At 34.2% G+C, this 15,538-nt stretch overlaps 1 protein-coding gene across 3 annotated transcripts in view; it reads right to left on the bottom strand.

Annotated features, from left to right (window-relative positions):
- Window positions 1-4,026: 4,026 nt before the first annotated feature.
- OSTN (osteocrin) overlaps window positions 4,027-15,538 on the bottom strand; it is a 62,286-nt gene continuing 50,774 nt past the window's right edge. For all 3 annotated transcript variants that reach the window (XM_045851412.1, XM_045851414.1, XM_045851411.1), the window contains 2 exons: window positions 7,850-7,946; window positions 4,027-4,112 (listed from right to left, as the gene is read on the bottom strand). In XM_045851412.1, coding sequence (XP_045707368.1) covers window positions 7,862-7,946 — 85 coding nt within the window. In that variant the 3' untranslated portion in view covers window positions 4,027-4,112; window positions 7,850-7,861. The remainder of the gene's footprint in view (window positions 4,113-7,849; window positions 7,947-15,538) is intronic.

The raw sequence follows: 15,538 nt of genomic DNA, 5'->3' as shown, positions 1-15,538 counted from the left end.
GGTTCGTCACTAGCTACAAGTCACCATTATGCCCTTGAAATGCAGCAAGTGTGATGGCAAAGCAGAATTTTCCAAATTTTATTTAATTCTAATTAATTGAAAGATCCACATGGGGCTAATAAATACCATGTTGAACATCCCTTTTATAAAACTTTGTCATACTCAGGCACACATAAAACTATTTTATTCAAATTTAATGTTTTATCAAATAGCTTCCTAATGAAGAATTTGTTTTGTTTTCTTTTTTAGTTTGTTTTGGAAGTGCTATGTCTAAAATTTGTTCTCTAGATACAAAAAAGATAAGAACATTAGAACAAGACATGTATCTTCTTATTCTGCTGCTTAAAGATTACAGCTATTTAAGCATAAAGAAACTGTGGCATTTATTTAACATATTATATGCCTAAGGCTTATGTTGCAATTGATGACAAATCAGTTGCAGTTGAATGGCATAGGACTATCCAAATGGCTTTGCAGAGCTGAAGTCAAGAGTGCCGTATCTCTGGTGTGTTTTGCGTGAGTTCTTCGGCTGCACGCAGTGTTGCCTGGGGATGACTATATACTGTTAAACTATCAATTAAAATATTTTTAAAAGTATCTTGGGAAGTTAAAATGAATTATGTTGTTTTAACTTATGTAGAAAATATTCTTTCTTTTATGATTGTGCTGGCTATTTGTATTCTTTTCTGTCAATTTGGACAATTATTACTGAGACCACTACAACTAAATAAATGCATTTTTAAGGAACAGAAATATATCATTTATTAGACTCTAAAGAAAGTAGTAGTAAATGTCTCAGAGATAGATATTAAGACAACTTTCTTACAAAACAATGCACTTTTTGGTTTAATTCTCATCTCTGTCTCCTCTACAACATCAGAAACTACTTGAGACTCTTAGCATGTATGTAAGAAACTAGATTCCTTGTGCTGAAAACAACACACAAAACAAAAACTCATTGGCTTTTCATTGACTGTTTATTCCCCCCCCCCCCCCGCAACTTTACATTAAACTTCTCTTGGTTACATCCATACAAGCTTATTTCATGAATCCAAGATTGGAAATTCAATTTCAATTTTGTCTGCCTCCTGTGCTGGCACAGAAACATTGTCAAAGTAACTTTATAATGAAAGAATATTAATGACTAAAATAGATGACCAGATAAGTTTATACACATTCCCTTACTTCATTAATCGTGTGTTGCTTAAAGGTAAACATATCTCATCAGACAAAATGAACAAGTTGCTTAAAATGAAAAAAGAGCATAACATAGACCAAACTGAGTAATATGTTTATAGTGCTATATATATTTATTAGGAGCCACTCAGTGTACATAAGGATTAGTTGCTCAGTACTGCCTGAATGCTACTATTTATTTACACCAGTTGTAAACACAAACATTTTATCAGAAAGAAAGACAAAACTCCTGTTTTCATCATCTCATGTTTATTAACTTTGGAGCAGTTGAACAACATTCATGCATTTGAACCTTTGAGGTGATGCCATTCAAAAAGTATTCGACACTTCTTCCTTTGAGAAGATTCCATTGTTACCTTTCAATAATTTGCTTTAAGAAATTTAATTTTCTAAAGTTGTCTGTAGGTTACAGGTAGAACTTGCTAAACTTTTTGTAGTGTAAATTTTAAGACAATATAGCCAGGAATCAACATCCTATCATTGAAAGTTGATTATGCAGTTGATGCCAGAACCCAGAAATCTATATTCACAATTTGCTCTGTGAGACTTCACACAGGAACAAAGAAAAAAAAAGGTAATGTATTCCTTTGAAACTAAATGAAATGTCCCTTCTAATGACTTTTCAATGAAATATAGCTGGATTTAGTAATGTACAACACATTGGACATGTAAATGAGATGACTTGTCGTATTCTTAACAGAAATTAATGTCTTAATTTTCTGCTATGCTAACAGAATGCCCTATTTTAAACTAGTATACTACTGACTTATTTTTCTGGTTTGTGTAAAGTAGGGGTAAAAATTAAAATATGAAATAAAATAGTTACAAGTGAAGAAAACATTTTTATTTTTTCTTCATGGAAGTCTTATGTATATATTATATTACAAGACAAAGGCAATACACACTGGCATAGAAAGTGTAAATCTATATATTGTGACCACCTACATTAATTAAATTGGATGCCATAAGCATAATTTTGAATTAAAAAATAAAAGAGATAGAAAATCAGTTGGTTTAATCCAACTTAAATCTTCACCATGAGAAATTTTTAGGCTAAATTAGGTTTGGAAACATTTTGTCAAAGCATGAAGCACTTGTACCCAGTTGGATTGGAAGCTTACAAATTCTCATATGGGAGAAAAAGAAAATAAAGCACTTCCAAGAAATAGGACACATTTCTATAATGTTTTAGAAGGTTAATGAAAGGTGGGCAAGAAAAATGATAACTTCTTAAATAATTCTTTCAAATAATGACTTCTGTGGGATATTCACCTGTGTAACACTGCTAATTCTCTAAGGCAAGTGTATGAAAACTGGAATTGGTGTGCTTTCTCAAAATTCATTTTTCTTTGCTATAGCCCCTCTATCACAATTAAAAGAATCATTCATTTATTCTTTTTTTACTAAACTTAAAGGCTTCAGCAGTTGGAAAATCTTCTCTAAATCTAAGAAATTATATATAAAACCATTCTGTATTCTAAGTAATAGTATGTTCCCTTCTATGTTCTTAGTTCATTTTATTCTTTGGATCACACATTTATTAATTTTTAGTGAAGATTAAAAATCTCTCCTCTTCTTTCAGCATGAATATGCCATCTCATAACACTCTTTATTTTACACTAAAATAAACACTGCTCCCCTGGCCAAACATCTGTCCTCCCTCATATCAGGTTTCTTTGGCAGTGATTACCAGGGCTTAAAGAAGTGTTTTCCAGAGAGTTTATAAACTTCTCCAAACTTATAGTAAATCTCTGGTCCATGAATAAGTTATCTTTGTATTCTGAAAAGATATCCAATGCACAATGCTTAAATTACAGTAACATTGCTGAGAATTAAGCTTTCTAGAATACCAAACTTCATGCTTTGATAGGTCAATTAAAAATAACTTGGATCATTTTAAAGAAACCACTCTCAAACCCATTACACTCTTTAATGCCTTATTAAACACAGTGTATGGAATAGATTAAACAGTTTCTTGGGTGAGTCGGTAACATCAAAAAGATCGCTTATTGTACCATGTTAAAATTTACTGAGCTAAAACTATGTACATTTAACCAGCCCCAGACTGCTCTGGTGAGCTACTACTTGATATTCTTTGACTTCCCAATACTTTGATCTGTTACTTCTGTATGTAGTTTTTCTCCTCATAATCAGCCACTGCAGCTCTTAATTAACAATCAGTTGTAATTGAGAACATGGAAAGTTATTAGAGGATACAGGATATACAAGCTTAACCAATGAGTAATGTCTTTCACTTCCTACTCCAAGTCAGTATGTCCTGACTTGCAGGTGTTTTCTCAGGTTTGGGGAGGCTAAAATTTGTGGACTTAATTACTGCTGTTTTATCTTTGCTCAGAGATCTTTTTTCACTTATTCCTAGAACTGGGGATGAGTGTTTTTTTAATTGAAAATAACTGAAATTTGAATATAAGAAGTCTAATTTCATAATTATTACCCAAGTGGCCCACAGACAAAGGATAAGAAAGAAGTGAAAGCATTTAAGAGAAACACACAGCATTGTCTTTTTCCTTGTTCCCCAATAATGAAGAGATTGCGCCTACATTTTACAGAAACAAATTAGTCTTCAGTTATTCTTCAACTGCATAAATGTAAAAGGTAACTGCATATAGAAAGCATTTCACTGCATTGTGTTTTTTGATTGCTTCTTTAAAAAAGTAAGGTTTGGAGCCAAGTAACCATTCCTGAACAACTAAAATGTATTTTAAAAATATCCATGCATTGAAATGATCTGCAAAATTTTCTTGAAGCTGTAACAATACCATGATGTGATGGACCTAAGTTCAAGCTTCGGAAAGAATTCGCAGAAGGCCAGTTCCTTTAAAGTTTAATCATTAAAGATGATTAAAGGAAGCATCTTCCATGTTTCTGTGACATTTCACCCAAGGAAGTCACATCTGTAAAAATGAAAGTTGAAATGGTTAAAGCTAAGGAGGACTCTGTAGATAGGGGAAATCCATCAACGGCAGTTGAGAAAAGCTAAAAATCTACTTTCTTGATGTTACACTATGGTTTTTACTTATGTGGCATATTTTTTACTGCAAAAAACAATATGAAAAATGATAATTTCTGATCAAATGCATTAAAAAAGAGCATTTTTAATATATAAGCTAGGCACTTGCTTTCAAGCCACCCTTCCTTTAGTTGGGTACCTGCTATAATCTATTCCTTTTGAGATTTTAATCTTGGTTCAAAGGATGCTTCCAAGACAAACAAAAGAAAGGTAAGAAAATCTGGCTACTACCTTCTCTTTATTGTTATGATAACATGTTGATATTTGTAGTACATTTTGCTCTGTGTTAAGAATCCAAGCAAATAGTGGCATTATAACATGATATTTGTTATTTGAGGTATGTTAATTTATTTGAATGATGACATATTGATGTTGTTCTAAAACAAAAATTGCCAGTATAATATAGCAACATGTGCCTCGCATTATTAAAAGTCTTAATGCATGTGGCAACCAAGGGTAGCACAATTAATGGTGATATTTCTATGAAATTTCATCAAGTAGCATCCTGATTTCAATGGCAATGACCTAGAACTTGTTATTTTCATCTATAGAATTTACGAGCCCAAGACAAAATACCTCTTCGAATTTGAGTTACTTAGAACTGAGGCCTATTAAACTTTCAAATCTTGATTCCAATAGATTAATGATTTGAGGAGAATGTTGTGTAAATATTAGGTTATTGTCCTTTCTAAAACACATATCAGGGAAGAGATCAGCATTTTTTTTTCCTGAAAACTAAATAACACACATCAGCTGTTTCTAGACTTGACCTCTAATGAAGCAAAATTCCATGATTAGTACTAGTTTCACTTTTAGTGTGAACACTTACAGTGAAACCCAGAAGGTGAAAACCCACAAATAAACCTGCTCTCAAAGGGTATACATCTTCACTCACATAAGTGAAGCCAAGATTTTCACAAAGTCTGAGATAGTGTTTCTGTTTGTTTTAGAAATGTGTAACCAGTGACATCAAAATAGCAACGACAATTTAGTGCCCCCAAGACCTTATGGGTCATAAAGAGAATGCTGGCCTAGAAGGCCAGAGACCTGCTTCTGGGTCTTGCTCTAAGTGTCTTTAAAATTGCAGTAGATCAATTTCCTCCCACAGTCCCTCTATACTGTTTCGCTAAAAAGAAAAAAAATGGTTTAAAATTGGATTTATGTTCTTGAATCTCTAATGACTTAATTTCACGACTAAGTCATTAGAGATTATTATAATGACTCTTAAGTTATCTATTAGAAGATACATACATCTCCTATTGAATCCAAAAGAAAATTGTGACAAAAGGAAGTAGAATGGAAAAAAAAGTTGAATGGAAATTAGCAATATATATTTCATGTCTTTTATTATCCATGAGCTATAAAACATGAAACTTCACATGAGGAAGTCAAAAAATATCTGAGGGAGCTTGGTGAGAGTGGCAGGAAACGAAGAATTGAAATGTAATGGTTGAGCAGCTGAACCCACGATGATTGACAAAACAGAAAGAACATATATGATGTTCAGCTCTTTTCTGAGCTTATTTTGCATGTTATTACTGTCTCAAGATTTTACTAATAAAGACAGTGGTTGTCATGACACCCCACAAAGTCTGTTAAGTGAAGGACATAATATAGTAATTCGAATTTTACCCAACAGTGATTCTGTAAACACCTGTTTTCATAGTTTAGTAGCTATCTGGAGTTTTTACAGCCTAAAACTTCACGTAAAAATTTATATAAAAATTAATTCCTTGTATGATTTTTTATTATCATATAATCTGTTTTGGTCGAGCTCAGAAATACTAAAATGGGTAAAGACCAAGGGTGGCTAAGGTGATAGGGTACATGTGGAAACCAATCAAACTTGGTTATTTAAATCCCAAGTGTCATAACATTCTCAATATATCAAGAAACTAGAAGATTGTGGCTCTGATTTCAAGGAGTTACTTGATTTTTAGTAACAATTAGTTCCTTCTCACATATGATGTGGTGGATTTTAACAACCCTTGAAGAGTGACCATACTTTGTACATTACTAAATACAAAGTTGAATATGAGGTTGGAAGATGGTGCTGCTCAGAAGGTAGTGTTCTTGGCAATATTCACTAAGTCCTCGTGTATTTATGAAAACATACAGTAACTTCATAATAATTTCATTGATTGGTGACCCCATAAAAATATTTTAACTTAGTCATTCTGAAAGCAAGAAAGTTGAGGTAAAATACTGACTTATTGTGGTTTAGAACGTTTGATGAGAAAAACAATAGCATGATTTAAATTAGGTCAGGGCTAATGCAATGCTTCTTGGGCCTCTGCATCATTGATCTGAGGATTTTCTTGAGAAGAGCAAACAGCAGAGTTTTCTCTTCTACAACTTGCAGTAGTCAGAGCAGTTCCAGGCTGTCTCATCTATTTTGGGAGGGAAGGTGCACCCTCTCTAAGCTCTCACGTCACAAAATTCCTCGATTAGATTTTATATTTAATGCACATTTAGTGTTTAAAACATATACTATGTATGATTAAATACATTGTTTAAAATAAAGTTAAGGATTTAAGCTTTCTGGATTTGAATTCTACTTGTATCACTTACTAGCTATGTGGCATTGTGAGTTAATATAGTTAAGCTTTCCACTTATTTGTATACTAATAACTAATGATTATTACTTAATACATGTCAGGCACTATTTTAAGTGGTTAATGTATATCAACTCATTTTGTCCTCAGGACAATTAATGTATTAGAAATTATTGTAATTCTCACTTTATGGAGGAGGGTTTCAGAATTTAAACAAGGTCTCACATCTAACTGATGACCTGGGATTCGATGGCCTGGAATTTAACCCAGAAAGCCTGATCTCCCTGGCTGGCATTTTGTCCCTTTTATTGTACTACTACTCGAGATATTGGAGATAGTAATAGTACCTATGGAACAAGATGACTAAATGAAGCAATGCATGTTTAGCACTAAGTATAGGGTCCAGCACAAAGTAAATTTTCAGAACTGTTTTATAAGCCGTTACCATATGCATGTATTATATGTCCAATACCTTCTAGCATCTAATTTAACTTTCACAACCCCACTGTGCTATTATCTAGATTTTCAAGCTATAGAGAAGTAAATTATCTTAGTGGAAACAAGATAATGAATGAATGATAGAACCAGGATTTGGATTAGGTGCTCTGATTCCATGGCTAGTACTCTTTCTGCCACACCACTCTCTCTCCTCTGTTCTGTGTTATCATAATTCCGATGATGTTATTTGCAATAAAATGGTGTATGTCACTAGAATGTGTCTTTATCATAGAAGGATTGGTACTTATTATGTATACTTGTGAAGGTAATTTATTATGCTAACTAGAATTTTAACCTTTGTTTGCATATTAATATTCAATAATTATATAGGAGTCTGTGACAATACCTAAATAATTTTTCATAGTGAAGGACATTCTCTTAATTCTGTAGCATCATTTAAATTGTTTAGCATCAATATACTTAACTGAGTATGGACAGGTTTGAAAATGTGAACTTATAAGCTAGGAAATCAAAAGAGGGATTTATAAACTAAGATGGATCAATTGGTCCATTGTGGAATAGTAATCAAAAGCTTGCATGTATTGTTACATATTCAAATTGTACTTACGATTGGAAACAATTAGCCTCTGGAGTTTGAAAGCCGATTTCCACCAATCCGATCCATGGGGGTACCAAATCGCCTTTTTGGATGATCTACTGCTTTCCTGAAACAAACCAAGGAGAACACTTTTAAGCTAGAGTCTAAGTTACCATTTGTAACTTTTGCTCTTTTATTTTATGCAGAGTTGGGTGCTTTTCCTTCAGAGTTGGACTAACCATGATAGTTACCTTTCATCAACACCCAGTCTGTGCCAGACACTGCCTCTTACTGTTTTGACATCATGGAAGTAGGTATTTCTACCTCCTTTCTACATCTGAAGAAGCTGAGGCTTGGAGAAATTAAATAAATTATCCAAAATCAAACAGCCCAGATGAAAAGTTAGGTCTTATCAGCATACCAGCTTTCTAAGTGTTCAGTTTGGGTGAGGCCCTTTCCATCTCCAGATTTTGGTGTATTTTCTGTTAATTGAGGAAGATTGCACTAGGTCAGTGGTTTTCCCCAGCTTCTGCCTCAGACCAGTTCTTCTGGGAGATTTTATCTAGATAAGCTTTGTATGTGATGGTCTACATTTCTCATATGGTCTCTGTCAAATATTGTTTGGGAAAAAATAACTTGATTATTGAAATAAAATTTAAAATCTCCCATAGGAGGGCCTCATAGTTTGTATATTCTATAAATTAGTTCTTTGAAAAGAAGAAACATTTTAAGCTGATTTGTTATTACCATCATGTAGGACTATCAAATTGAAATTCTAACAGGAAAGGTCTCAGAACTTTGAGCGAATGATGTTCACTGACTTGGAGTTAAGAGAAGTTTTATGTTCACTTAATAAAGATAGAGATGGGTATAGAAAGGTAAGAAGCCTATGTAAACAACTGGCCTGTCTCACAGTTAAAAGTAATTGACTTACAGATTTGTTAGATTTTTTATTGAAATAATAGATGTGCTAAAAAGAGCACATATTATAAGTGAACAATATTAGACATAAGATTACAAGTGCAATAAGTACCCAGATCAAGAAACAGAACATTGTCAGAAAACACTTTTGACATGGGAGTCTTAGAAGTTATTCTCCTACCGAATGTCAGAACTCTGCTTCAATTGTTGGACTAACAATGATACAGCTTGTTACTTGAAAATCTCAGAGATGAAGGGTCAGTACCTCACAGGACAACTTGATTTTCAAAAGTTTAAAGAGTTAAACAAGATTTGTTGCAGAACTTTTTCAATAGCTTTAGCTTTTTCCTAACCACTTGCATTACATTATCAATATATTCCACATGATTTCAACACTAAACATGAATGAAAACCACGATACCTAAGATTTTTTTCCTATTGTCATTTACTATGCACCTATGTAAAGAATACTTTGGGGGGCTCATTAAGTCAGAAATAAGTCTTTACTCAAAAACCTATAATTAAGTACCATCAGATTGGTAATGATTTAATGTAAATAGTAGAGAAAAAATTCTCTCGTTTTTCTTGATACAAAGTGTTTACCTTACCTACCAGGTCTTACCAATGTTCCACGTGTCACTATTTGGTAAATACTTTATTTTAAATCTTTTAAAATTATAGAGAACAATGAAAACATGACTGATTTTTATGACTGCATCTTACACAGAAAATTCTATAAACATTGCTTAACTCTAATCAAAACAATTAATTTGAAGGTAACTACTATTTACTTAATACTTTCTATATGCCAGTCACTGTGCTTAGTGCTGTGTGCACAACAGGGATAAAAGTCGGCATTGAACCTGATATGGACGTTACTCTCAAATGATATTGCAGGAACAGGGCCATGTTATATGTGATTTTTTGGTTTTTGATGTTCTTAATTTAGCCTTCTTTTCTGCTGATTCACATGCATCTTCCTTTTTAGGCTGGCCTTTAGCTTTGTTAGTCAATGCAAGTGGTAACATCGTATGTATGATCTTATGTGACTGTCTCCTAAAGAAGTTTGGTGTGGGGGGGAATCTGAAAAAAAATTTAGTGCTTATCCTTAACCTATCCATACCCCTGCCTTCATTCTTCAGATTTCCGAAAGACACACCTTCTGGTGCCTATTTATTGCACTTCTGGATTTCTTGATATTAAATAACTATGTATTTTTTAACTTGATAATCTAATATAAAACATGTTATCTGGAAATGAGCATAAAAGTAATGGCCAAGAGTTACAAGAAGCTATGCATATCAGTTGTGCTTTAGGTCTTTCGATGTAATTATAAATGATGACTGTTGAGAAAGAGAAAAATGTCTTTCTATATTTTCTTATTTTCATTCACATAAGTAAATTTGTAGACTCTTTAGCATTTGTTTTCTTTGTGTTAGTCACAATAACGATTCCTCAAGGGATGCCCATGTCATAATTCACAGAATCTTTAATATATCCCTTTACCTAGGTAAAAAGACATTGCAGATAGGGTTACTAAAAACTAAGGAGATGAAAAGTTATCCTGGATTTTCTGGGTGGGTCTAGTCTAGTCACTGGAGTCTTTAAAAGTGGAAACTGACTGAAGAAGAGTAGACCAGAGAGTGCAGTCTGAGGACTGAACCCACCACTGTTGCCCAGGACGACAGAGGAAAGAGTCAGGAATCAAGGAATGCTGCGGCCACTGAGTTCTTAAAAGAAAACAGGGACGTTAGTCCTGTAACTGAAAGAAATTGAAATCTGCTGATGGCCTGAATGAGCAGGAAGTAAATTCCAAGAAAGAGCACGACCTCTCAACTGTTCTGTATCCTACAGGCAAACAAGGCCAAAGAGAGAGCACAGAGATGCATGCAGGGGGAGTTTTAGGAGCCACTCATTGGCTGACAATCAATCTGGCAATCAATCGTGTGATTGCACCTAATTGAAAAGAAGACTGAAAAAAGTTTTCTAGAGTGATATACAGTGACAGGTGAGGATATACCGGACTTCTGGCCTACACAATAATAGTTTGTGCTGTTTTAAGTGCAGAGGTTTGTGGAAATTTAATATCATAGAAATAAAAAAAGAATACATATGTCTATATGGTTTAAGGTTGATGTCTAAGTGTAATGTGGTTGATATGTAAAAAACAAAACAAAACCTGGTGTGATTTTTATTCCTTGAACCCTTACCTTCCTTCACTGACTACCACCATCCTAACTCCAGGGAAGGATAATACAGGAGCCACCTCAGGATCGACTAGAGTGCTCAGGGGAGTCCCAGACCAACAGAAAGAGGAAGTGAGAAACCAGCCCCTTCCAGATGGTTAAAGGACCCCGGAGAAGAGGAAGGCAATGGCACCTGGAGGAAAGAACAGCACTTCAGACACGTGCTCACTGCCCAAAGCTCCTGTAAAATGGGGGGTGCTGTTGGGAACCGCCCTGACTGGTATCAGAGGCTGAAACCCCCGCCTAGGCTAAAGCTAAGGGAACGCCCTTGGAACCGTGAGCCGGCAAGGAGATAAAAGCTTATCTTCCTGGCAGGAATGCTGCTTCTGCTGCTGAACCCCAAAAAAGCTTGGTCGGTTAGCCAAAGACGGGTAAGATTCCCCACGGGGGAATGACCCAAGCCAGGCACGATCACTTTGGGAGGCCCCCCAAAAGAAGGACTTGGGGGGGCTGCAGCAAAAGGGGGGTGATGGACCCTCACTCCTCGGCTTTGACAAAGTCTGAGTTCTCAGCGTCTGGAAGAAAATCTCCTTATCTCTCGGTGGCCTTAGTTCCCGTGCTCCACCTAAGCCTGAAACAATGACAGGGTAGTACAGCTCGGTACTGGGAAGTGCGGATTTCCTGGGGTGATCAGGCCTAAGAAAGAACATGTAAATTACTGTGAAACCTTCTTTGTTTAGAATGCTCTCAGTTGAATGAGAAGGGTCTTAGGAGGAAGTTAGTTTGTTCCTCAATCTTACAGCTCTTTGACCCCCAACTCAATAGACGGGCAGAGTTCTTTGTTTTCTATAGTTCCTTACTTCCCCTAATGAGTATTGTATTTTACCTGAGTTATTATGTAGCATGAGCCCAATAAAAGCAGGTATGGACGGTAAATCAGCGCGCTCCCCACTAGGGGGGGTGGCCATTTCGTCCCTACTTCTCCACAGAAACTAGTTTGTCTCTGTGCATGTTTTTTCTCGCGTGTTTATCGTCGAGCCATCCACAGCGTTCCATGGTCACTGCTGGCCGGTGACCCACGCGCAACAGGGTGCCATGAAAAAGAATTTTTTTACTGTACGAAAGAGAAGTATGATGGCCCCACGCACCATTGTTAATTAGAACATAACATTTATTATTCCACACTGTCAATCTTTTTGTTCAAAAATGAAGGTAAAATAAATGAAAATAACATTTTTCTTTCTTTACTACAGTTAATCCTTTTTTGCTCAAGTATGTGAGAGGCAGTTGTGGGGTAGGCAAAAGCAAAATAAATTCTCTTTTTCTTTCATTCTTTCCCTGTCCCCTGTTCTTTCCTTCTCTTCTTTTCCCAGATTTGATCCCAAAAGTATTAGGAATCAGGATGTGGTAATCTTGGATTATGTGTATAAATCTGTTGTCCTTCTGAGCTTCTCTTCCCTTTTTGATAAAAACCAAGTAATACCTGCCCTGCCTATCTTCCGGAGTTGTTTATTCACTTAACACACGTGTTCATTATTTTAATTGTTTTATGCATAACCATGTGTAATTTGTCCTCTGTACTGGGTACAGTGGTGAAGAAGATGTGTATTTGCTAGTAGAGCTCACATTTTACTTGAAACAAGCTAATGAAGTAACACATGGGAAAATATTTTATACACTTTAACTGATTTTACTATCCTGTGGTCTAGTCTAGTGACTTCAAACTCTTTGAAGCTTACTATGTCTACAAATAAAAGCTTTATAAAAGAGAGCAATATCTAAGAAGTTAAGCAAAAAATTGTCTCGGTAAAGGAGTGCCCCACCTTCCCCAAATACTGTGACTCTGGATGAGTTTCCAGGAACACTTAGGATCCTCAGAGCAGGGATTGAGAACTACTGGCCAAGTGGACAGAAATCTAGGTCATGAATGCTTTTGTTTTAGCAATAGATCCATAATTAGTTTGAGTCATCCAGTTTTGGATTGGTTGCAAATGCTTACATATATCTTGAAATCAAGTAAGAAAAATAAACAAAACAGATATAAAAAATCCATTCAATATTTGAAGTGTTAAGCACTAACAGAAAAAGGAAAACAATTATTGCCATAAAGGAGATAAACCAAAAAAAACCATAGCTCAACAAGTTAAACAGTCTCTGAACAGTCTTCTATCCATTAAGAATTAAAATGGCAAACTATTTTAAGATAGTATTTGTCTTAAAATTTTTGTTGATATGAAATATACATATAGCAATATTACACTCTATAACATAATAAACTGACAAGAATACACAGTGTAAAACATAAACGTTAAGACAGAGAAATATTCTTAAGACCAAAAGAGAAAACTGTACTTCTGACTATGTAGTCCCTCTTGTGACAAAATAATGGTATGACATGTTATATATGTGTATGTATATATATATACACACACACAAACTCATATATATATATATATATGAATGTATATAGTTTATCCATTTAACCCAATCCATGTTTTCCATTCTAAAAATATTCTGAAAGTAATGTAAGGAAAAAGAATATCCACCAAACTAATAGAAGAGAATGGACTGTTTATTTTAAATACAACTTTAAAGTTCACACTAAAATATAGTCTTCCTGTTCCAAATATGATTTTTAAACATTTATATTCTTTGATAATTCAATTACTAAAAATGTTTTGTATCCAAAAACAAGTTATAAAAATTGTATTTAAACTTCCAGAAGTAAACTGTAGACTGAATTTTGGCTTAATAATTCCTTTGATTTTCCTTATAATCCACAGGTATTTTTCAAAACTCTGCAGTTACGATTGTTCCAATATTTAATTTATAAGGTGTGCATTTAGAAGTCTTCTTTACTTCTTTCAGTAAATATTATGTTTTGAGATTAGTCTATGTTGACATGCAGAGCTGCTGTTGCTTTAACTGTGTATTTTACTGTATGAATATATACTAGTTTATTTATGAATTCCATGGTGAATAAAAGTTTGAGGTATTTTTTGTTATTATTGTTATATAATGTTCAGCTGAAAATGTTGCTATACATACCTGTAGTGCCCACTTAAGGATTTCTTTATAGTATATTTTTTAGTAGAAGTACTGGCTATGCCTATACAGAATTTTACTAAATAGTACTAGACTTTTCCAAAGCTGTACCAATGTACATGTCCAAGAGTAGTGTAAAAGCATTCTTAATGTTTCAAATATATGTCAACCCTTTTACTGTGGATTTTTCCAGTTTCGTGCTTCTCTAATCATATCTCACTGTGGTTTTGCTTTGTCTTTGCTCAATATGAAGTTGTGCTCCTTTTTATTTGTTTAATGACCACTTGAATTTTTTCTTTTGGAAGTGCCTGTTCAAATCCGTTGCTGTTCCTTTATTGTTTTGTATTTCTTTTAAATATTAATTTTAGGAGGGTTTATAAACTGTGAATGTTAGACTGCCAGTTATACACAAATATACTTTCCCATGTGTGGTTAGTCTTCTTAATTGTGTTTTTCATGAAAATCTTTAATGCTGTTTCAATTTTATTTTTTTATTTTATACTTATTTTTAATTTACCAGTGTGATTGGTTAGTAATATTACATAGTCATCTGTATAATGTATTGTGTGTTCACCAACTGAAGTCAAGCCTCCTTCCATCACCATTTATTCTCTCCTTTACTTTTTACCTCCCCTCATGCTCCCTTTCTCTCTTGTAGCCACCATATTGTTGTTAGTCTCTATGAGTTGTTGTTTTTTGTTTTGGCTTAGTCTCTTCCCTTTGGTCACCCAGCACCTCAACTTTATCACTATTGTGTTTAAAAACATTCTGTTTTATTATTAGTTTATTGGTGATTTTGATCATTAGTCAATGTTTAATATTATTGAATGCTTTTCCTGAATCTATTCAAATAATATAGCTTTATTTCTTTAATTTGTTAAAGTTAGTGACTTTCTAAAAAGCAAGTCACCCTATACTCTATTTTTGTGTTAAACCCAACATTATAATAGTACATGATCTTTCTGATATATTACTGAAATTGTTCTACTAATTCTTTTGGTAGGGATTTGTATCTATAGTTATTAATAAAGTTGTACTATAGTTTTCTTGTTCTCTCTATGTATGGTTTTTGTGTCCAGATAATGCTATTCTAAAGAAATTGGTTAAGGATCATATCTTCCCTTCTGGTTATGCTTTCTTTTATTTAATTGCATCATGATGTGAGAATATGTAAATCGATACAATAAACAAGCCTTTGAAAATTTTAAGGCTCCAGCATAGATTTATGATAAAAACTCTCAGCAAAGTGGTAATAGAGGGAACATACCTTGACAAACCCGCTGTCAGCATCATACTCAGGAACTATAAGCATTCCTTCTAAGATTGGGAGCAATACAGGGATGTGTGCTTTCACCTCTCTTATTAAACACAGTATTGGAAGTCCTAGCCATAGCAATCAGACAAGAAGAAATGAAAGGCATCCAACTTGGAAAGGAAGAAGTAAAACTGTCTTTATTTGCAGATGACATGATACTATGCATAGAGAATACCAGAGATCCCAGCATGAATCACTAGAACTGATAAATAATTCAGTAAAGTAGTAGGATACAAAATTAATATCCAGAAA

The sequence above is a fragment of the Phyllostomus hastatus genome, unplaced genomic scaffold (assembly GCF_019186645.2).
Source record: "Phyllostomus hastatus isolate PE091 unplaced genomic scaffold, TTU_PhHast_1.1 phas_contig_86, whole genome shotgun sequence".
In the NCBI taxonomy this organism is placed as follows: domain Eukaryota; kingdom Metazoa; phylum Chordata; class Mammalia; order Chiroptera; family Phyllostomidae; genus Phyllostomus; species Phyllostomus hastatus.
The sequence above is the reverse complement of the archived record's forward strand: the minus strand, read 5'-3'. Positions and strand labels throughout refer to the sequence as shown.